At 41.9% G+C, this 24,710-nt stretch overlaps 1 protein-coding gene across 1 annotated transcript in view; it reads right to left on the bottom strand.

The window, feature by feature from the left end:
* LOC311133416 (receptor-type tyrosine-protein phosphatase T-like) overlaps positions 1-24,710 on the bottom strand; it is a gene marked incomplete at both ends in the record, with an annotated part of 396,537 nt that overhangs the window by 333,294 nt on the left and 38,533 nt on the right. Inside the window, one exon of the mRNA XM_084166909.1 lies at positions 23,037-23,308. Coding sequence (XP_084023035.1) covers positions 23,037-23,308 — 272 coding nt within the window. The remainder of the gene's footprint in view (positions 1-23,036; positions 23,309-24,710) is intronic.

Consider the following 24,710-nt stretch of genomic DNA (forward strand, 5'->3'; position numbering starts at 1 on the left):
AGAGCGTCTGCTAAATGACTAAAATGTAAATGTAAAATGTAAAAGCCTCCAAGGTTGTTGCTTTGCTCATAATAGGTTAGGCTTGGGGGAAAGAACTAAATGGGTAGCTTTCTTGACAGAATGTTTTATCAACAATAATTAGCCTCTAATTATAATGTAATCGATGAATTGGTTAGATAGACTAAATGCTAAAATGAATCTTCTCATTAAAAAAAGAAGCATGTGAACTAGGGTTTTATATTTTCCAGAGAATCTACCAATTTTCCTTCCAGAGAAAATTTTATGAAATTACCGGCCATTGCGGTATTCTAGTTCAAACCGGAAGTGCTATTTAAAAGCAGCGGGAAAAAAAAAAATCTGACTTGATTATACCACTGTAAATGGAGAAATATAAACATGAATGTAACGTTTTCTTTTTGCATTTGTTGAAATTTAATCAACTCTAAGTTCTTTCAAAATCACAACACTATTTTGTTGCTGTAGCCTAGTTTTAGGTAGCCAAGGTCAGTGTTTCCCAACTCCAGTCCTCTTTGTTGAGGCCCCGGACAAACTCACCTGATCAACTTGTCAACTAATTATCAAGCCCTGGATGAGTTGAATCAGGTGATTTGTCAAGGGCTACAACAATGTAAAAGTGGAAAATTATACTGTATATATATATTATTTTTTTATTAATGGAAAACAAAACATCAATATTATTTGATCAGATAAGTATTCAACCCCTTGAGTCAATACATGTTAGAATCACATTTGGCAGCGATTACAGCTGTGAGTTTTTCTGGGTAAGTCTCTAAGAGCTTTGCAAACCTGGATTGTAAAATATTTGCCCATTATTCTTAAAGAAATTCTTCAAGCTCTGTCAAGTTGGTTGTTGATCATTGCTACACAGCTATTTTCAAGTCTTGCCATAGATTTTCAAGCCGATTTAAGTCAAAACTGTAACTAGGCCACTCAGGAACATTCAATGTTGTCTTGGTAAATAACTCCAGTGTATATTTGGCCTTACATTTTACGTTATTGTCCTGCTGAAAGATGGATTGGTCTACCAGTGTCTGTTGGAAAGCAGACTGAACTAGGTTTTTCTCTAGGACTTTGCCTGTGCTTAGCTCTATTCCTTTTCTTTTTATCACAAAAAATGATTTAGTCCTTGCCGATGATAAGCATACCCATAACATGATGCAGCCACCACCATGCTTGAAAATATGAAGAGTGGTACTCAGTGATGTGTTGTGTTGGATATGTATTCAGGACAAAAAGGTAATTTCTTTGCACATTTCTTTGCAGTTTTACTTTAGTGCCTTATTGCAAGCAGGATGCATTCTTTTCACTCATTTAGGTTAGTATTGTGGCGTAACTAAAATGTTGTTGATCCATCCTCAGTTTTCTCCTATCACAGCCATTTAACTCTGTAACTGGTTTAAAATCACAATTGGCCTCATGATGAAATCCCTGAGCGGTTTCCTTCCTCTCCATCAACTGAGCTAGGAAGGACACCTTTATCTTTGAAGTGTAATCCAAAGTGTAATTAATAACTTCATCATGCTCAAAGGGATATTCAATGAATGCTTTTTATTTATTTATTATCCATCTACCAACAGGTGCCCTTCTTTGTGAGGCACTGGAAAAACTCCCTGGTATTTGTTGTTGAATCTGTGCTTGAAATTCACTGCTCGACTGAGGGACCTTGCAGATAATTCTATGTGTGGGGTACAGAGATGGGGTAGTCATTCAAAAATCATGTTAAACCCCATTATTACACACAGAGTTAGTCTATGCAATTAAGTGTCTGACTTGTTAAGCAAATTCTTTTTTTTTTTTCTTTTTTTTTTCCGGGGGGAATGGATCAGCTTAATATTGCAGATAGATTGTATCTTCTATCAATGTAATTGTCTGCATCACTTCCAATCCCCCATGTTTATTTTTATTTTTTAGATATATATTCCCCTTTATTACTTTTCAACCCCACCATCCTTTCCCTACTTGGAGTAAATTAGTGAACAACAAAGCCCAGGCCTCTACTTCCGGTCTATACTTACTATCTACACCTTATGGACAGAGTTAATTTTACAAAAATTATATATATACAGTGGGGAAAAAAAGTATTTAGTCAGCCACCAATTGTGCAAGTTCTCCCACTTAAAAAGATGAGAGAGTCCTGTAATTTTCATCATAGGTACACGTCAACTATGACAGACATATTGAGAAATTTTTTTCCAGAAAATCACATTGTAGGATTTTTAATGAATTTATTTGCAAATTATGGTGGAAAATAAGTATTTGGTCACCTACAAACAAGCAAGATTTCTGGCTCTCACAGACCTGTAACTTCTTCTTTAAGAGGCTCCTCTGTCCTCCACTCGTTACCTGTATTAATGGCACCTGTTTGAACTTGTTATCAGTATAAAATACACCTGTCCACAACCTCAAACAGTCACACTCCAAACTCCACTATGGCCAAGACCAAAGAGCTGTCAAAGGACACCAGAAACAAAATTGTAGACCTGCACCAGGCTGGGAAGATTGAATCTGCAATAGGTAAGCAGCTTGGTTTGAAGAAATCAACTGTGGGAGCAATTATTAGGAAATGGAAGACATACAAGACCACTGATAATCTCCCTCGATCTGGGGCTCCACGCAAGATCTCACCCCGTGGTGTCAAAATGATCACAAGAACGGTGAGCAAAAATCCCAGAACCCCACGGGGGGGACCTAGTGAATGACCTGCAGAGAGCTGGGACCAAAGTAACAAAGCCTACCATCAGTAACACACTACGCCGCCAGGGACTCAAATCCTGCAGTGCTAGACGTGTCCCCCTGCTTAAGCCAGTACATATCCAGGCCCGTCTGAAGTTTGCTAGAGTGCATCCAGAAGAGGATTGGGATAATGTCATATGGTCAGATGAAACCAAAATATAACTTTTTGGTAAAAACTCAACTTGCCGTGTTTGGAGGACAAAGAATGCTGAGTTGCATCCAAAGAACACCATACCTACTGTGAAGCATGGGAGTGAAAACTTCATACTTTGGGGCTGTTTTTCTGCAAAAGGACCAGGACGACTGATCCGTGTAAAGGAAAGAATGAATGGGGCCATGTATCGTGAGATTTTGAGTGAAAACCTTCCTCCATCAGCAAGGGCATTGAAGATGAAACGTGGCTGGGTCTTTCAGCATGACAATGATCCCAAACACACCGCCCGGGCAACGAAGGAGTGGCTTCGTAAGAAGCATTTCAAGGTCCTGGAGTCTCCAGATCTCAACCCCATAGAAAATCTTTGGAGGGAGTTGAAAGTCTGTGTTGCCCAGCGACAGCCCCAAAACATCACTGCTCTAGAGGAGATCTGCATGGAGGAATGGGCCAAAATACCAGCAACAGTGTGTGAAAACCTTGAAGACTTACAGAAAATGTTTGACCTGTGTCATTGCCAACAAAGGGTATATAACAAAGTATTGAGAAACTTTTGTTATTGACCAAATACTTATTTTCCACCATAATTTGCAAATAAATTCATAAAAAATCCTACAATGTGATTTTCTGGATTTTTTTTCCTCATTTTGTCTGTCATAGTTGACGTGTACCTATGATGAAAATTACAGGCCTCTCTCATCTTTTTAAGTGGGAGAACTTGCACAATTGGTGGCTGACTAAATACTTTTTTTCCCCACTGTATATATATATATATATATATATATATATATACAGTGGGGAGAACAAGTATTTGATACACTGCCGATTTTGCAGGTTTTCCTACTTACAAAGCATGTAGAGGTCTGTCATTTTTATCATAGGTACACTTCAACTGTGAGAGACGGAATCTAAAACAAAAATCCAGAAAATCACATTGTATGATTTTTAAGTAATTAATTTGCATTTTATTGCATGACATAAGTATTTGATACATCAGAAAAGCAGAACTTAATATTTGGTACAGAAACCTTTGTTTGCAATTACAGAGATCATACGTTTCCTGTAGGTCTTGACCAGGATTGCACACACTGCAGCAGGGATTTTGGCCCACTCCTCCATACAGACCTTCTCCAGATCCTTCAGGTTTCGGGGCTGTCGCTGGGCAATACGGACATTCAGCTCCCTCCAAAGATTTTCTCTTGGGTTCAGGTCTGGAGACTGGCTAGGCCACTCCAGGACCTTGAGATGCTTCTTACGGAGCCACTCCTTAGTTGCCCTGGCTGTGTGTTTCGAGTCGTTGTCATGCTGGAAGACCCAGCCATGACCCATCTTCAATGCTCTTACTGAGGGAAGGAGGTTGTTGGCCAAGATCTCGCGATACATGGCCCCATCCATCCTCCCCTCAATACGTTGCAGTCGTCCTGTCCCCTTTGCAGAAAAGCATCCCCAAAGAATGATGTTTCCACATCCATGCTTCACGGTTGGGATGGTGTTCTTGGGGTTGTACTCATCCTTCTTCTTCCTCCAAACATGGCGAGTGGAGTTTAGACCAAAAAGCTCTATTTTTGTCTCATCAGACCACATGACCTTCTCCCATTCCTCCTCTGGATCATCCAGATGGTCATTGGCAAACTTCAGACGGGACAGGACATGCGCTGGCTTGAGCAGGGGGACCTTGCGTGCGCTGCAGGATTTTAATCCATGACGACGTAGTGTGTTACTAATGGTTTTCTTTGAGACTGTGGTCCCAGCTCTCTTCAGGTCATTGACCAGGTCCTGCCGTGTAGTTCTGGGCTGATCCCTCACCTTCCTCATGATCATTGATGCCCCACGAGGTGAGATCTTGCATGGAGCCCCAGACCGAAGGTGATTGACCGTCATCTTGAAGTTCTTCCATTTTCTAATAATTGCGCCAACAGTTGTTGCCTTCTCACCAAGCTGCTTGCCTATTGTCCTGTAGCCCATCCCAGCCTTGTGCAGGTCTACAATTTTATCCCTGATGTCCTTACACAGCTCTCTTGTCTTGGCCATTGTGGAGAGGTTGGAGTCTGTTTGATTGAGTGTGTGGACAGGTGTCTTTTATACAGGTAACGAGTTCAAACAGGTGCAGTTAATACAGGTAATGAGTGGAGAACAGGAGGGCTTCTTAAAGAAAAACTAACAGGTCTGTGAGAGCTGGAATTCTTACTGGTTGGTAGGTGATCAAATACTTATGTCATGCAATAAAATGCAAATTAATTATTAAAAAATCATACAATGTGATTTTCTTGATTTTTGTTTTAGATTCTGTCTCTCACCGTTGAAGTGTACCTATGATAAAAATTACAGACCTCTACATGCTTTGTAAGTAGAAAAACCTGCAAAATCGGCAGTGTATCAAATACTTGTTCTCCCCACTGTATATATATATATATATATATATATTATTTATTTTTTTGCTCCTGAACTTCTTCTACTCTCAACCTCTCCGATCATTTTCATGATGTCCATCCGGTTTGCTTCTAAATTCCATATCTTTCTAACTGTGCTCTTTCCCAAAAGCTCCCAACATACAACCCATATACTTATTATGGACACAGTATGCTTACATTATTAGCTATCTATGTTATTATTTGTTGTTATTTGTTATTAGTCCCATCCTTCAACTCTATTCAATACCTCCCATCTATCTCTTAACACCATCCATATAGGATTTCTATTTGCCATATATTTCAACCGTACTGTGATGTTTTACAAAAGTTCTGAACCTTTCTATTCTCATTGCTTCTACAGATTGTGAATTAAAAATAAACATTTTGGCTAAAAGTATTATTATATTATTGATTGATTGACTATGACTTTTCAGATCACCCAGTAATGCTATCTGCAAGGTTAGTTCCAGGTAAATATTGCAATCCTTTAGCCATTCCTGGACCTGTGTCCAAAAACAAGCTACAAATGGACAGAACCAAAACAAATGATCTAATGATTCTGTCTCTTCACAGCAAAATCTGCAGAGCTGGGAAGATTGTATCCCCCATATAAATAACATTCTATTGGTAGCAAGAATTTTATATAATAATTTAAATTGAAAGATTCTAATTTTTGAATCCGGTGTCGTTTTGCGTGTCAGTTCATAAACACTATGCCATGGGATCGGTACGTCAAAGATCTCTTCCCAACTATTTTGCAATCTATATGGGACGGCTGTCAATCCTTTGGTCCTTAAGTGAAACTGATATACTTTTTTATTTATCACAGTTTTCCTTAACCAATTATGTTCTTTAATGCAAGGCCGACAGACAAGTTCCTTACTTTCTCCCCCTTCAACTTTCCTCTTCCACTTTTGCGGTAAGGCTGCAATTATTTGGTTGTAATTTTGGGTAGAGCAGACATTTCCATATGTTTTTGTTAGCTGCATGTGCGACATAACTCCACCAGTCCTACCGATGATATCATTTACGAAGATTATAACTTTTATAAACATTCTGTCAAAAAATAAAGGTTTTTTGTCAATTAGTATATTTGAATTTAACCACAATATTTGTTGCATTATTTTTAAGCAAATTCTTACTCCCGAAGGTATTTAGGCTTGCCATAACAAATGGGGTTGAATACTTATTGAATCAAGATATTTCAGCTTTTAATTTTCTATTCATTTATTAAAATTTCTAAAAAACATAATTCCACTGACATTATGGGGTAATATACGGAAGAGTATTAGCACCAAGTGAACAGAAAAAATAAATAAATGTTGATGGGCGGTGGTACTTCAATATTTTTTATTGTTACATGGATAGTACTTTAAAAAAGTGGCAATATTTCGAGAATAAAGAGGCAATATTTCGAGAAAAAGTCTCAATTTAATTTTGTGAATGAAGTGGCAATGTTTCGAGAATAAAGTGAGAATATTTAGAATAAACTCAATTAAATGTAACATTTTGAGAATAAAGTCACAGTTATATTTCAAGATTAAAATAAGGGATTTTGTTGACTCCCTGACTTCCTGTTGCTGTGTGTGCCACTGTTGAAATGCCTGCAGTTAGATAAACGGGTGAAACTATACTTTAGAATTTGCATTAGTAACAAGGAAATTATTTTTCTTTTAGCACATAATAACCATATTATTATACAGTTGAAGTCGGAAGTTTACATACACTTAGGTTGGAGTCATTAAAACTTGTTTTTCAACCACTCCACACATTTCTTGTTAACAAACTATAGTTTTGGCAAGTCGGTTAGGACATCTACTTTGTGCATTACACAAGTAATTTTTCCAACAATTGTTTACAGACAGATTATTTCACTTTTAATTCACTTTCTCACAATTCCAGTGGGTCAGACGTTTACATACACTAAGTTGACTGTGCTTTTAAACAGCTTGGAAAATTCCAGAAAATGATGTCATGGCTTTAGAAGCTTCTGATAGGCTAATTGACATCATTTGAGTCAATTGGAGGTTTACCTGTGGATGTATTTCAAGGCCTACCTTCAAACGCAGTGCCTCTATGCTTGACATCATGGGAAAATCACAAGAAATCAGCCAAGACCTCAGAAAAAAAATTGTAGACCTCCACAAGTCTGGTTCATGCTTGGGAGCAATTTCCGAATGCCTGAAGGTACCACGCTAATCTCTGCAAACAATAGTACGCAAGTAAAAACACCATGGGACCACGCAGCAATCATACCGCTCAGAAAGGAGAAGCGTTCTGTCTCCTAGAGATGAACGTACTTTGGTGCAAAAAGTGCAAATCAATCACAGAACAACAGCAAAGGACCTTGTGAAGATGCTGGAGGAAACAGGTACAAAAGTATCTATAACTGTAACACTCTGGCTCCGGGACTTTTGTATTTGAGCCAGGGTGTATTGTGTTTTGTTGGGTTTTGGGTGATTTTCTATGTTTGCATTTCTGTCACGTTTATTTCTAGGTTTGGTCATTGACTCCCAATCGGAGGTAACGAGTGTCAGCTGTCGGCTCGTTATCTCTGATTGGGAGCCATATTTATACTGCATGTTTTCCTGTGGGCATTGTGGGTTATTGTTCCTGTTTAGTCTTTGTCACTATTGGACTTCACATTCGTCGCTTTGATTTGTTGTTTTTGGTTGCTTTAAGTAATAAAGTCAACATGTTCTTTTCACTCGCTGCGCCTTGGTCTCCTTCACTCCTCGACGAGCGTGACAGAATAACCCACCAAAGAAAGACCAAGCAGCGTGTCCAGGAGCAGGGAGACTGGACATGGGAGGAGGCACCGGGCAAGGAGATAGAGAGGCTGGCGATGGCCCAGGTGGGCACATCGTGGTCCTGGGAGGACATGCTCGGAGGCAAGGGACCTTGGGGAAGGATCAAGGCCCTGGCGAGAGAGGAGCAACGGCGGCAGCAGGGCCATCGTCGGAGGGTCGTGTGTCAACCCCAGAAAATTTTTAGGGGGGGGCACACGGCATGGACGACGGGGCTGACGGAGGAGAAAAGGGGGAGTATCCAGGAGGCCACCAGGCCAGGGGTACACCGCCCTGTACGTCCTGTGCTGATGCCTCACACAGAGTGTGTGAGGGTAGGCATTCAGCCAGGACGGGTGGTGTCCGCTGTTCGCTCCAGGCCTCCTATCCGTCTCCACAACCCGGTCCGGCCTGTTCCTGCCACCCGCACCAGGTCTACAGTGTGCGTCGCCAGCCCGGTCCGGCCTGTTCCTGCCACCCGCACCAAGTCTACGGTGCGCGTCGCCAGCCCGGTCCGGCCTGTTCCTGCCACCCGCACCAAGACTACGGTGCGCGTCGCCAGCCCGACCCGGCCTGTTCCTGCCACCCGCACCAAGACTACGGTGCGCGTCGCCAGCCCGACCCGGCCTGTTCCTGCCACCCGCACCAAGACTACGGTGCGCGTCGCCAGCCCGGTCCGGTCTGTTCCGGCCACCCGCACCAAGACTACGGTGCGCGTCGCCAGCCCGACCCGGCCTGTTCCTGCCACCCGCACCAAGACTACGGTGCGCGTCGCCAGCCCGGTCCGGCCTGTTCCGGCCACCCGCACTAAGTCTACGGTGCGCCTCAGATGGCCAGAGTCTGCCGTCTGCCCAACGGGGCCTGAACTGCCCGTCTGCCTAAAGCCTGCAAAGCCGCCCGTCTGCCATGAGCCATCAGAGCCGTCCGCCAGACCAGAGCCGCTAGAGCCTTCCACCAGACAGGATCAGCCAGAGCCTTCCGCCAGACAGGATCAGCCAGAGCCTTCTGCCAGACAGGATCAGCCAGAGCCTTCTGCCAGACAGGATCAGCCAGAGCCTTCCGCCAGCCATGAGCAGCCAGATCCGTCGGCCAGCCATGAGCAGCCAGATCCGTCGGCCAGCCATGAGCAGCCAGATCCGTCGGCCAGCCATGAGCAGCCAGATCCGTCAGCCAGCCATGAGCAGCCAGATCCGTCAGCCAGCCATGAGCAGCCAGATCCTTCAGCCTGCCATGAGCCGTCCAGCCAGGATCCGCCAGAGCCAGCCAGCCAGGATCCGCCCCTTAGTCAGGTACTGTCCCTTAGTCCGGTGCTGCCCCTTAGTCCGGTGCTGCCCCTTAGTCCGGTGCCGCCCCTTAATCCAGTGGGGTTTAATTGGGGGGTGGTCATGTGGAGGAGGCTAGGGAAGCGGGTGGTGACTAAGGTGGGGTGGGGACCACGACCAGGGCCAGAACCGCCACCGTGGACAGACGCCCACCCAGACCCTCCCCGAGACTGTATGCTGGTGCGCCCGGAGTGCGCACCTTTAGGGGGGGGTACTGTAACACTCTGGCTCCGGGACTTTTGTATTTGAGCCAGGGTGTATTGTGTTTTGTTGGGTTTTGGGTGATTTTCTATGTTTGCATTTCTGTCACGTTTATTTCTAGGTTTGGTCATTGACTCCCAATCGGAGGTAACGAGTGTCAGCTGTCGGCTCGTTATCTCTGATTGGGAGCCATATTTATACTGCATGTTTTCCTGTGGGCATTGTGGGTTATTGTTCCTGTTTAGTCTTTGTCACTATTGGACTTCACATTCGTCGCTTTGATTTGTTGTTTTTGGTTGCTTTAAGTAATAAAGTCAACATGTTCTTTTCACTCGCTGCGCCTTGGTCTCCTTCACTCCTCGACGAGCGTGACAATAACCACAGTAAAACAAGTCCTATATCAACATAACCTGAAAGGCCGCTCAGCAAGGAAAAAGCCACTGCTCCAAAACTACCATAAAAAAAGCCAGACTAAGGTTTGCAACTGCACATGGGGACAAAGATAGTACTTTTTGGAGAAATGTCCTCTGGTCTGATGAAACAAAAATAGAACGGTTTGGCCATAATGACCACCGTTATGTTTGGAGGAAAAAGGATTGAACATGCAAGCCGAAGAACACCACCCCAACCGTGAACACGGGGGTGGCAGCATCACGCTGTGGGGGTGCTTTGCTGCAGGAGGGACTGGTGCACTTCACAAAATAGATGGCATCATGAGAAAGGAAAATTATGTTGAAGCAGCATCTCAAGACATCAGTCAGGATGTTAAAGCTTGGTCGGAAATGGGTCTTCCAAATGGACAATGACCCCAAGCATACCTCCAAAGTTGTGGCAAAATGGTTTAAGGACAACAAAGTCAAGGTATTGGAGTGGCCATCACAAATCCCTGACCTCAATCCTATAGAAAATGTGTGGGCAGAACTGAAAAAGTGTGTGTGAGCAAGGAGGCCTACAGACCTGACTCAATTACACCAGCTCTGTCAGGAGGAATGGGCCAAAATTCACCCAACTTATTGTGGGAAGCTTGTGGAAGGCTACCCGACACATTTGACCCAAGTTAAACACTTTAAAGACAATGCTACCAAATACTAATTGAGTGTATGTAAACTTCTGACCCACTAGGAATGTGATGAGAGAAATAAAAGCTGAAAGAAATCATTCTCTCTACTACAGTGGGGAGAACAAGTATTTGATACACTGCCAATTTTGCAGGTTTTCCTACTTACAAAGCATGTAGAGGTCTGTAATTTTATCATAGGTACACTTCAACTGTGAGAGATGGAATCTAAAACAAAAATCCAGAAAATCACATTGTATGATTTTTAAGTAATTAATTTGCATTTTATTGCATGACATAAGTATTTGATACATCAGAAAAGCAGAACTTAATATTTGGTACAGAAACCTTTGTTTGTAATTACAGAGATCATACGTTTCCTGTAGGTCTTGACCAGGTTTGCACATACTGCAGCAGGGATTTTGACCCACTCCTCCATACAGACCTTCTCCAGATCCTTCAGGTTTCGGGGCTGTCGCAGGGCAATACGGACTTTCAGCTCCCTCCAAAGATTTTCTATCGGGTTCAGGTCTGGAGACTGGCTAGGCCACTCCAGGACCTTGAGATGCTTCTTACGGAGCCACTCCTTAGTTGCCCTGGCTGTGTGTTTCAGCTCGTTGTCATGCTGGAAGACCCAGCCACGACCCATCTTCAATGCTCTTACTGAGGGAAGGAGGTTGTTGGCCAAGATCTCGCGATACATGGCCCCATCCATCCTCCCCTCAATACGGTGCAGTCGTCCTGTCCCCTTTCCAGAAAAGCATCCCCAAAGAATGATGTTTCCACCTCCATGCTTCACGGTTGGGATGGTGTTCTTGGGGTTGTTCTCATCCTTCTTCTTCCTCCAAACACAGCGAGTGGAGTTTAGACCAAAAAGCTCTATTTTTGTCTCATCAGACCACATGACCTTCTCCCATTCCTCCTCTGGATCATCCAGATGGTCATTGGCAAACTTCAGACGGGCCTGGACATGCGCTGGCTTGAGCAGGGGGACCTTGCGTGCGCTGCAGGATTTTAATCCATGACGGCGTAGTGTGTTACTAATGGTTTTCTTTGAGACTGTGATCCCAGCTCTCTTCAGGTCATTGACCAGGTCCTGCCGTGTAGTTCTGGGCTGATCCCTCACCTTCCTCATGATCATTGATGCCCCACGAGGTGAGATCTTGCATGGAGCCCCAGACCGAGGGTGATTGACCGTCATCTTGAACTTCTTCCATTTTCTAATAATTACGCCAACAGTTGTTGCCTTCTCACCAAGCTGCTTGCCTATTGTCCTGTAGCCCATCCCAGCCTTGTGCAGGTCTACAATTGTATCCCTGATGTCCTTACACAGCTCTCTGGTCTTGGCCATTGTGGAGAGGTTGGAGTCTGTTTGATTGAGTTTGTGAACAGGTGTCTTTTATACAGGTAACGAGTTTAAACAGGTGCAGTTAATACAGGTAATGAGTGGAGAACAGGAGGGCTTCTTAAAGAAAAACTAACAGGTCTGTGAGAGCCGGAATTCTTAATGGTTGGTAGGTGATCAAATACTTATTTCATGCAATAAAATGCAAATTAATTACTTAAAAATCATACAATGTGATTTTCTGGATTTTTGTTTTAGATTCCGTTTCTCACAGTTGAAGTGTACCTATTATAAAAATTACAGACCTCTACATGCTTTGTAAGTAGGAAAACCTGCAAAATCGGCAGTGTATCAAATACTTGTTCTCCCCACTGTATTATTCTGACATTTCACATTCTTAAAATAAAGTGGTGATCCTAACTGACCTAAGACAGGGCATTTTTACTATGATTAAATGCCAGGAATTGTGAAAACTGAGTTCAAATGTATTTGGCTAAGGTGTGTGTAAACTTCAGACTTCAACTGTAGATATTGTAGTTTCAAATACATGCAACTTAAAAGTTACATATCAGGACATTTTGATTCCAAATCTTTTGGACATCAGAGCAATCAGCAATCTTGAGGGAATTTTATTTGAGTCAGACAATGATGTTCCTATGATAGGAAAGATCTACAAAACCTTGCAAAGAGCATATCCAAACTGACAATCGCTTAGAAAAAATATAAACTATTGGACCCAAGATTTAAAAAGAACTGATGCTGGCATAAGATGGAGGGAAAGTTGGTGCAGAATTAATCCGGTATAAACTAATGTATAGAATTTATTATACAAGAGATAATTCACAAATTCTACAGCACAATACAGAGTCATGCCTCAAGTGTAAAACTAATAATGACGCAATAATAAATAATAATGCTGTAAAGTTCGGAATTGGTGGGCGGAGCTAGAATGTTGGCTGTCAGAGGTATTACAATATAAACTTACTTTTAATCGATTTGTCTGCATTTTTCAAGACATGACATATGGGGGTGTAATGAGATACACAATGGGCTGGACGATTCTTTTCTCATTAATTATTTTGAAAAAATTAATACTAATAACTTGGAAGTCAATCCGCCATCATTAACACAATGGAAACATCTAATGATTTATTATTGAAATAGAATGGGTGACTGAGAAAAACAAATTGGTACAATTTAAGACCAAGTGGCAAACAATAATGCAGGCACTAGGCATGGAGGTGTGAGCAGACGGGTCTGGGCAGATGAGATGTGTAGTCATTGTTTGTGTGTGTTTTTGAGTTGTCGTTATACATTTGTTTTAGTTTTTTGGAATGTGAAAAAAGTAATTAAATAATTTGTCAGGCTCCTTTTGCATTCTCTTAAGTGGTGAGCATTTACCCAATTGTCTTAAAATCTTATGTGTTCCGTTTTCCCTTTTATTCCCCTAAGTGTTTAGGAGAAAGCAGAGGTGTGCAAACATGTCACGGAGGGTAACAACAGTGATGCCTTTATTACTGTTATCGGCTGCAGGTATAAAACATTGCGGGGACGTCTCTGACATAGAGAAGCCCTACCTGGCTTGCAGGAGCAACATTTGGGGTGGAAAACTGGGAAATGTGTAAGCGGAGGGATGGTAATCTTGCAGCTTCTTCATGAGATTCATGGGAGGCTTTGTAAGGGGAATGTATTCAGGGCGGCAGACAAGCCTAATCCAAAGGTTTCTGCTGAGGCTGTGGACTTGTCTCCTTTCAACGGGTGAAAACATTGGGTCCATTCTTGCGAACATAAGCAACCATTTAAATTTAAACAGTTTCTCTGGCACAAAATACTTATCAGCCAATTAAAATCTTGGATTTACTTACATTTGACAGAATGCTAAATTGTAGCTGGTTCCTTCAGATAACATGACACATGTTAGCCCTATGCTAAGCTCAACAGTTGGCACTGATTCTATCCTGGAAAAAACTCTTCATTAGCCTATCAAATATCTTAGACTTTATATCCACCAACTAGGGCTAGGTGGTATACCGTATTTTACTATATGGATGCACAGACCGGTTTGGATTTTAACTTTACCTTCTATAACGGTATTTCAACTGGTTGGTTTGGTAAATATGATACGCCACTCCGTCTGTTTTGATAGTTTACGCCATTTTCTACTTGAGTTGTATCTCTCCTTGTTTCCAATTTAGATACTTTTATTGGTAAAAGAGGCTAGCGACAAATTCAGCTTTGGGGAGTTTTGCCAGCGAGAGTTTCTATGGTTTTGATAGTATTTAGTGATTTTCCCACTCAATTCAGCCGCAAACAAGAGTGGAGAAGCAACAGAAGTCAAAGCAACTGCGCACACACAGGCAGAGAAGTACAAGAGGAGAGGGTGTGTGGCAGGAGAGGGGGAAAAATTTAATCTAGTGACAAATCAAGGAGCCAATAGCGATTATCACTGAAAAATAGTTGCCAACACTGGTCTCGCTCTCTCTCCTCCTGCTTGCCATGCCGTTCACTCTGTCTGTGTGGTCAGATGCAACAAGATGATGGTGACAACGATGTTGACTTCCACTTAGCTTCTTAAAATAAATCCACAAGTGTTATATAATTACACTATTAGTTTGTGTATCTTACTGCCTGCAAACTGCCAGTTTGTATTTTCTTAGCAAGTTGTGGCTAAAATAAATTGTGTTAGCCACTAATGCAATCACTAGTTATCTGGCTAGCTAAATAGCTAAATGTACTCAGAGTCAGTGAAAACTTAGCTAGCTAATACTGCCTGTTGGGACTGAGGTACAGTGGCTTGCGAAAGTATTCACCCTCTTTGGCGTTTATCCTATTTCTTTGCCTTACAACCTGGAATTAAAATGTATTGATTTACACAATATGCCTACCCCTTTGAAGATGCAAAATATTTTTTATTGTGAAACAAACAAGAAATAAGACAAAAAAAAACGTGCATAACTATTCACCCCCCGAAAGTCAAGACTTTGTAGAGCCACCTTTTGCAGCAATTACAGCTGCAAGTCTCTTGGGGTATGTCTCTATAAGCTTGGCACATCTAGCCACTGGGATTTTTGCCCATTCTTCAAGGCAAAACTGATCCAGCTCCTTCAAGTTGGATGGGTTCCGCTGGTGTACAGCAATCTTTGTCATACCACATATTCTCAATTGGATTGAGGTCTGGGCTTTGACTAGGCCATTCCAAGACATTTAAATGTTTCCCCTTAAACCACTCAAGTGTTGCTTTAGCAGTATGCTTAGGGTCAATGTCCTGCTGGAAGGTGAACCTCCGTCCCAGTCTCAAATCTCTGGAAGACTGAAAGAGGTTTCCCTCAAGAATTTTCCTGTATTTAGCGCCATCCATCATTCCTTCAATTCTGACCAGTTTCCCAGTCCCTGCCAATGAAAAACATCCCCACAGCATGATACTGCCACCACCATGCTGGATGGTGTTCTCGGGGTGATGAGAGGTGTTGGGTTTGCGCCAGACATAGCGTTTTCCTTCATGGCCAAAAAGCTCAATTTTAGTCTCATCTGACCAGAGTACCTTCTTCCATATGTTTGGGGAGTCTCCCACATGCCTTTTGCTTATTTTTTTCTTTAAGCAATGCCTTTTTTCTGGCCACTCTTCCGTAAAGCCCAGCTCTGTGGAGTGTACGGCTTAAAGTGGTCCTTTGACAGATACTCCAATCTCCGCTGTGGAGCTTTGCAGCTCCTTCAGGGTTATTTTTGGTCTCTTTGTTGCCTCTCTGACTAATGCCCTCCTTGCCTGGTCTGTGAGTTTTGGGGGGCGGCCCTCTCTTGGCAGGTTTGTTGTGGTGCCATATTCTTTCAATTTTTTTATAATGGATTTAATGGTGCTCCGTGGGATGTTCAAAGTTTCTGATATTTTTTTATAACCCAACCCGGATATGAACTTCTCCACAACTTTATCCCTGACCTGTTTGGAGAGCTCCTTGGTCTTCATGGTGCCGCTTGCTTGGTGGTGCCCCTTGCTTAGTGGTGTTGCAGACTCTGGGGCCTTTCAGAACAGGTATATATATATATATACTGAGATCATGTGGCAGATCATGTGACACTTAGATTGCACACAGGTGGACTTTATTTAACTAATTATGTGACTTCTGAAGGTAATTGGTTGCACCAGATCTTATTTAGGGGCTTCATAGCAAAGGGGGTGAATACATTTGCACGCACCACTGTCCATTATAACTTTTTTTGAAATAAGTAATTTTTTCATTTCACTTCACCAATTTGGACTATTTTGTGTATGTCCATTACATGAAATCCAAATAAAAATCAATTTAAATTACAAGTTCTAATGCAACAAAATAGGAAAAATGCCAAGGGGGATGAATACTTTTGCAAGGCAATGTATGTTAAACCCCCACACCATCAGAAATCCACTTCTTAAAACTGATGACCAGAGTTTCCCATGATGTTGTACAATGATTTACATCAATAGGTCATCATTTTTGTCAAAGTATGATATATTTGGCCTTGAAGTGGGAAGTCCTATGCTTTGTTTCAGGGCTGGGTTTCATTTGAATGTTACCACCCACAAGCATGGCATTTTGTATTAATCGGAAACAGCCTCAAAGTTCTTCCTCTTTGCGTTCACAACTGAGCTGAACCAAACAGCCTTTCGTCCACTTGGCCGTCTGAGCCATGGACCAAATTAAAATACTTTTTCACCTGAAAATTATCATAATCCGTTGGATAATTTGTACATTTTCACTTATCTTTGAATTAGTCTGTATTAAAAATATATATCTGACCATTTTATAAATTGTATAAATAAATGCGTGATATGTTTGCATTTCTTTCCTGGTTCGTTTGTGACAGAAACAGAACGTTTTGAGTGCATAGTGGTGGTGAATTGGAGTGGTACATTGTGTGAATTCTCAACCGCCCCAACTGAATTAGAGGGAGGAAAGCAGACAGAGAGGCTTTGAACAAAGGACGAGTGAGGTTTCTGATTTCTTGGATGGCAATTTTCTGGTAAAGAAAACGTGCGTGAAATGCAGAGAGAAATTCTAATGTCTCACACACAGTGTGTTTGCGTATCACGTTTATATAGAAACAATTATGTTGTCAGCGCTTTGTTTGAAATACCTCCGTATTAAAACGCTAAGACAGAATTCTCTAAATGGCCCATCGTGCTTCAAATAACTCGGGCAGGGGAGTGCAAAAAAAAAGGAAACATTAATTTGTGTAAAATGGGCCACTTATCTTTTGTGCCAGACTCATTTGTCTGATCAAACACACTGTGGGGTCTTAGCTGTCCCTTTAAGACCACACAGTCAGATTCTTAAGGAGATACCCAAGCCCAATATTTAACAGGCAGTCAATTAAAGTCAATGAACTCCATAATAAGACTGTTCTTACCTGTTTTAATTAACAAACGGTCAACTCTTTCAACCAGTGTCATGAAATATGAAAAGCAGAAAAGGTTATTTGATTTACCTTCAAACCTAATGTGTGCTTAAGCCCAGGGGTTTTCAAACTTTTCTTGCCCAGGGACCCCCACCCAGGCAAACTGGCGACCCAGTGACCCCCATCATATGTCAGCAAAAAGAAAGTTGCGTCTTGTCTTAGCATCAGGTGAATGATAATGGCAAGTATACAGTGAGGGAATTAAGTATTTGATCCCCTGCTGATTTTGTACGTTTGCCCCCTGACAAAGACATGATCAGTCTATAATTTTAATGGTAGGTTTATTTGAACAGTGAGAGACAGAATAACAACAAAAACATCCAGAAAAACGCATGTCAAAAATGTTATAAATTGATTTGCATTTTAATGAGGGAAATAAGTATTTGACCCCCTCTCAATCAGAAAGATTTCTGGCTCCCAGGTGTCTTTTATACAGGTAACGAGCTGAGATTAGGAGCACACTCTTAAAGGGAGACACCTGTCCACAGAAGCAGTTAATCAATCAGATTCCAAACTCTCCACCATGGCCAAGACCAAAGAGCTCTCCAAGGATGTCAGCGACAAGATTGTAGACCTACACAAGGCTGGAATGGGCTACAAGACCATTGCCAAGCAGCTTGGTGAGAAGGTAACAACAGTTGGTGCGATTATTTGCAAATGGAAGAAACACAAAATAACTCTCAATCTCCCTCGGCCTGGGGCTCCATGCAAGATCTCACCTCGTGGAGTTGCAATGATCATGAGAACGGTGAGGAATCAGCCCAGAACTACACGGGAGGATCTTGTCAATGATCTCAAGGCAGCTGGGACCATAGTCACCAAGTAAACAATTGGTAACACACTACGCCGTGAAGGACTGAAATCCTGCAGCACCCGCAAGGTCCCCCTGCTCAAGAAAGCACATACAGTGGGGGAAAAAAGTATTTAGTCAGCCACCAATTGTGCAAGTTCTCCCACTTAAAAAGATGAGAGGCCTGTAATTTTCATCATAGGTACACGTCAACTATGACAGACAAATTGAGGAAAAAAAATCCAGAAAATCACATTGTAGGATTTTTAATGAATTTATTTGCAAATTATGGTGGAAAATAAGTATTTGGTCACCTACAAACAAGCAAGATTTCTGGCTCTCACAGACCTGTAACTTCTTCTTTAAGAGGCTCCTCTGTCCTCCACTCGTTACCTGTATTAATGGCACCTGTTTGAACTTGTTATCAGTATAAAAGAAACCTGTCCACAACCTCAAACAGTCACACTCCAAACTCCACTATGGCCAAGACCAAAGAGCTGTCAAAGGACACCAGAAACAAAATTGTAGACCTGCACCAGGCTGGGAAAACTGAATCTGCAATAGGTAAGCAACTTGGTTTGAAGAAATCCACTGTGGGAGCAATTATTAGGAAATGGAAGACATACAAGACCACTGATAATCTCCCTCGATCTGGGGCTCCACGCAAGATCTCACCCTGTGGGGTCAAAATGATCCAGAAGAGGATTGGGAGAATGTCATATGTTCAGATGAAACCAAAATAGAACTTTTTGGTAAAAACTCAACTCGTCGTGTTCGGAAGACAAAGAATGCTGAGTTGCATCCAAAGAACACCATACCTACTGTGAAGCATGGGGGTGGAAACATCATGCTTTGGGGCTGTTTTTCTGCAAAGGGACCAGGACGACTGATCCGTGTAAATGAAAGAATGAATGGGGCCATATATCGTGAGATTTTGGGTGAAAACCTCCTTCCATCAGCAAGGGCATTGAAGATGAAACGTGGCTAGGTCTTTCAGCATGACAATGATCCCAAACACACCGCCCGGGCAACGAAGGAGTGGCTTTGTAAGAAGCATTTCAAGGTCCTGGAGTGGCCTAGCCAGTCTCCAGATCTCAACCCCATAGAAAATCTTTGGAGTGAGTTGAAAGTCCGTGTTGCACAACGACAGCCCCAAAACATCACTGCTCTAGAGGAGATCTGCATGGAGGAATGGTCCAAATACCAGCAACAGTGTGTGAAAACCTTGTGAAGACTTACAGAAAACATTTGACCTGTGTCATTGCCAACAAAGGGTATATAACAAAGTATTGAGAAACTTTTGTTATTGACCAAATACTTATTTTCCACCATAATTTGCAAATAAATGTATTAAAAAATCCTACAATGTGATTTTCTGGAGAAAAAAAATCTCATTTTGTCTGTCATAGTTGACGTGTACCTATGATGAAAATTACAGGCCTCTCATCTTTTTAAGTGGGAGAACTTGCACAATTGGTGGCTGACTAAATACTTTTTTTCCCCACTGTATACAGGCCCGTCTGATGTTTGCCAATGAACATCTGAATGATTCAGAGGAGAACTGGGTGAAAGTGTTGTTGTCAGATGAGACCAAAATCGAGCTCTTTGGCATCAACTCAACTCCCGTGTTTGGAGGAGGAGGAATGCGGCCTATGACCCCAAGAACACCATCCCCACCGTCAAATATGGAGGTGGAAACATTATGCTTTGGGGGTGTTTTTCTGCTAAGGGGACAGGACAACTTCACCGCATCAAAGGGACGATGGACGGGGCCATGTACCGTCAAATCTTGGGTGAGAACCTCCTTCCCTCAGCCAGGGCATTGAAAATGGGTCGTGGATGAGTATTCCAGCATGATAATGACCCAAAACACACAACGCCAAGGCAACAAAGGAGTGGCTCAAGAAGAAGCACATTAAGGTCCTGGAGTGGCCTAGCCAGTCTCCAGACCTTAATCCCATAGAAAATCTGTGGAGGGAGCTGAAGGTTCGAGTTGCCAAATATCAGCCTCGAAACCTTAATGACTTGGAGAAGATCTGCAAAGAGGAGTGGGACAAAATCCCTCCTGAGATGTGTGTAAACCTGGTGGTCAACTACAAGAAACATCTGACCTCTGTAATTGCCAACAAGGGTTTTGCCACCAAGTACTAAATCATGTTTTGCAGAGGGGTCAAATACTTATTTCCCTCATTAAAATGCAAATCAATTTTAACATTTCTGACATGCGTTTTTCTGGATTTTTTTGTTGTTATTCTGTCTCTCACTGTTCAAGTAAACCTACCATTAAAATTATGGACTGATCATGTCTTTGTCAGTGGGCAAACGTACAAAATCAGCAGGGGATCAAATACTTAATTCCCTCACTGTACTTAATCAAAATGAATAGATTTGGTAGACAGTTTCATTATTTTGACCTCCCCACAGTTCATTGGAAGAGGAAGTGTAAACTCTAACATAGCCTATTAGTTAGAAAGATATCTTGACGGCGGAGAGAACATGTTTCTGTTGTAAACTTAATAATTCTACACATTTCCATTGAATTGAGATACCTTTTTTTTGTTTTTAAAAGGAATTTCCAGCAATTCTACACAGTTTGGCATGGAGCTGAGAGACAACATGGGAGTTTTAAAGCACATTTTCTGCAACTCTATGCACTGTATATACTGTAGTTCAATATCTTTTTTGTATGCTTTCTATCTGGTTTTGGTCATTTAAGTTGACACTGAAACTGTTTTCCATCTCAAATATTACCATAGACGGCCCGCCTAAGATTTTTCTAAACAGACAAAACCCTGTCATTAGCTCGACTGACTGTAATTTTCTCCATATTAAAGGTTTTGGCAATGAAGCCATTTATCTACTTCCCCAGAGTCAAATGAACAGGAACAGCTAGCATGCAAACTGTTCCTGTAGACTTCCAGTCATTGCGCTAATGCTAGTTAGCGTTGGCTCGTGAAACTACCTCTAACTTCCTTCATACTGGACGCAGAGACATAAACATGGTATTCATGATGGTATTCTGTTGTAGCTAGCGGTCTTCATAATATAACTATTTTTCACATAACAAAATCCCTATAAGTATTTTTGTAAATGAAATTCATTAATTGCGGACCCCCTGCAGTACCTCACCACGTACCCCACTTTGAAAACCCCTGCCTTAGCCTACGGACTATGTCAATATTTAATTATAAGACAAAATTACCAAATATTCACAGTATTAGTCTTTCCGCCTCACCAAGGTCATTAAGTTATGCAATACCCTGTGCCAGTGATGTGTTCCTACATCATACTTCCGTGTTCATTTCCCTTTTCTTTTGAATCGTGTTTAAATCATCAAATTCATGAAACCACGGTCATATAAGATATTAATTCTACTTCTACCAGACGCCTTTTATTACGTTATTTCACTGAAGACCATTGCAATGTTTTTGCCCATTGAAGACCATTCAAAAAGCTTACAAAATTCAAAAACTACAAAATTACTTTCCACATCAAAGAACTGAATACCATTAACTGAAAAATGAATCTTTTGACATTGTATTTTATTTGCACAGAGAAAGAGAAAGAGATGAAGGGGAGATAGAGAGAGGGGTTGAGTAAAGAGTGAGAGGGCATGGATGGAGAGAAATAAATAAAGGGTTGTGATAGAGTGAGAGAGACGGGGTGAGGAAGAGATGTATATAGAGAGAGACAGTGAGAGAGATTCAGACAGCGAGAGAGAGAGGGCGAGAGAAAGTCAGAGACGGTGTGTGTGAGAATGGATTGTGTAAGAGAGAGAGAGAGGTGATTTAACTTGGCCATTTACAGTTAGATGATTTGCCAAGATAATTGTCACTGGGGTGACTACACTCCCCACTCTGAAGTCCTTTTAGGCGACCCATTTCAGCGAGAGTTGAAGACTGAAAATAGAATGAAATAGACTAATTTAGGGCCATTTCAGCCAAATTGGATGAAAGTTGCGGTGCACAAAAGTTGCCTCTGCGTGTAAAGCCTCAGCAGATGAAAATTAGCATATTGCTCATATTCTAGAGCCAGAACTAATTACCATCGCAATGTTTCAGTTTTGCCTTTAAAACTTGGGCTGCATCTCCAGTGCCACCCTATTCCTTATTTAGTGCACTACTTTTGACTAGGGCCCATAGGGCTCTGGTCAAAAGAAGTGCACTAAAGGGAATAGGGTGCCATTGGGAACGCAGCCTTGTTCATGAAGCGAACAACTGTTTAAAAAAGAAATCAGCAGTATGATGGCGAGGACTTTCAGGATGATAAATAGTTAATAATTGTATTTAAATCAGAGCAATTAAATAAGTGATACTCATCCGATTGAATTTCACTGAGAACGCCATGGCGTGAGTATTCATGTTACTTACAAATTAAGCAATTCTTAACCCTATTGGCTAACTAACAAGACTGCAAATAAACGAATTGGGTTACATTAGGAAATAACTGTGAGTTGTCGAACCTCATCGCACAGGTAAGACAGGCAATATCAATCACAACGGAAATATTATTAAGAAATCGAATATCCAACAATAGGCCTACCACACACCGGTTCTGAACAGTGGATTGAGCATGCCTATAGTTTGTGTGATAACAGTGTCGTGAACATATCAAACATATTGCGTTACATCAAAAGCCTGCATCAGTGTTCTGTTCATTAGGCACCAAACGGAAGAATACAGACTTTAAGAAAACTAAAATAAACACTTTTTTATGAAAACATTTTCCATTGTGTCCCCTAATGAACACCATACAGATGTATGTGCGGACACTGAAGCTCTCCCCTCACCTGATAGGAGTTGGGCCAGAAGGTGCTGATGGCCAGCTCGGTCTTGACCCAGCCCTCGGTCACAGAGGCGGAGGCGTTCCACACAGGGTTTCCCTGGGAGCCGCCGTTCACCTTGATGTAGACGTTGAGCGCCCCGGGACTGGAGCCGTCACGGCTGGACAGAGAGTAGTGGAAGTCGATGCAGTGGGTGTCGTTCTCCTTCAGGGTAGGCAGGAGCAGGTGGGCCTTCTGTCCCGACGCCCGGCCCGAGCCGTTCACCACCATGAAAGAACCTATCAGGGACGAGAAAGAACCAAGAAGTGAGCTGAGGCAAGGAAGAGGAGTCTTTCTGGCCTAGAACAGAACGATTTGTTGTCTACCAGATCTGGGATCAAATGTTATTTGTATTCTTTCAAATACAGTGGCAAATACAGTAACTATTCACCCCATTTTTGCAGATCCTTCAGGGTTATCTTTGTTGTCTTTGTTGCCTCTCTGATTAATGCCCTTCTTGCCTGGACCGTGGGTTTTGATGGGCGGCCCGCTCTTGGCAGGTTTGTTGTGTTACCATATTCTTTCCATTTTTTAATAATGGATTTAATGGTGCTCCGTGGGATGTTCAAAGTTTCTGATATTTTTTTATAACCCAACCCGGATCTGTACTTCTCCACAACTTTGTCCCTGACCTGTTTGGAGAGCTCCTTGGTCTTCATGGTGGCGCTTGCTTGGTGGTGCCCCTTGCTTAGTGGTGTTGCAGACTCTGGGGCCTTTCAGAACAGGTGTGTATATACTGAGATCATGTGACAGATCATGTGACACTTAGATTGTACACAGGTCGACTTTATTTAACTAATTATGTGACTTCTGAAGGTAATTGGTTGCACCAGATCTTATTTAGGGGCTTCATAGCAAAGGGGGTGAATACATATGCACACACCACTTTTCTGTAATATTTTTTATATACTTTTTTAAACAAGTTATTTGTTTCATTTCACTACACCAATTTGGACTATTTTGTTTATGTCCATTATATGAAATCCAAATAAAAATAATTTTAATTACAGGTTGTAATGCAACAAAGTAGGAAAAACGCCAAGGGGAATTAATACTTTTGCAAGTCACTGTACTTGAGCTGCACTTGACAGTGTGGAGCTCAAAGTTAAAGCCCCACCCCTCTGGCACTCCAGGCAGGCTCAATCAAACACTCAAATGTATTTTAAAGAAAACACATACTATTTGAACCCTCTATTTGAACCCAGACTCATGAAGTCTGAGGAATGTCTTGTACTATATAATATTGTTGAAATCTGCAGGGAGAGAAGAAAGAGAAAGCAAGAGAGCAGAGAGATGGATCGAAACCAAAAGTAGTGTAAAATGGTGAGATTTAGACAGGAAGAGGGATGAATAGGTGTGAGAGGACGTGCTGCTGGAATAACAAAGAATATATTGAGGTGACACATATTCTCTGGGACGTTGCTTTGATAACTGAACATCAAGCAAGGCAAATGTAAACATTCTGGCAATATTCTGTCTCATGTGCCTTCCAATATAATTTTTATTATTTCACCTTTATTAAACCAGGTAAGCCAGTTGAGAACAAGTTCTCATTTACAACTGCGACCTGGCCAAGATAAAGCAAAGCAGTGCGATAAAAACAACAACACAGAGTTACATATGGAGTAAACAAAACATAAA

This window comes from Coregonus lavaretus (genome assembly GCF_964263955.1).
Source record: "Coregonus lavaretus genome assembly, chromosome: 8".
Classification (NCBI taxonomy): domain Eukaryota; kingdom Metazoa; phylum Chordata; class Actinopteri; order Salmoniformes; family Salmonidae; genus Coregonus; species Coregonus lavaretus.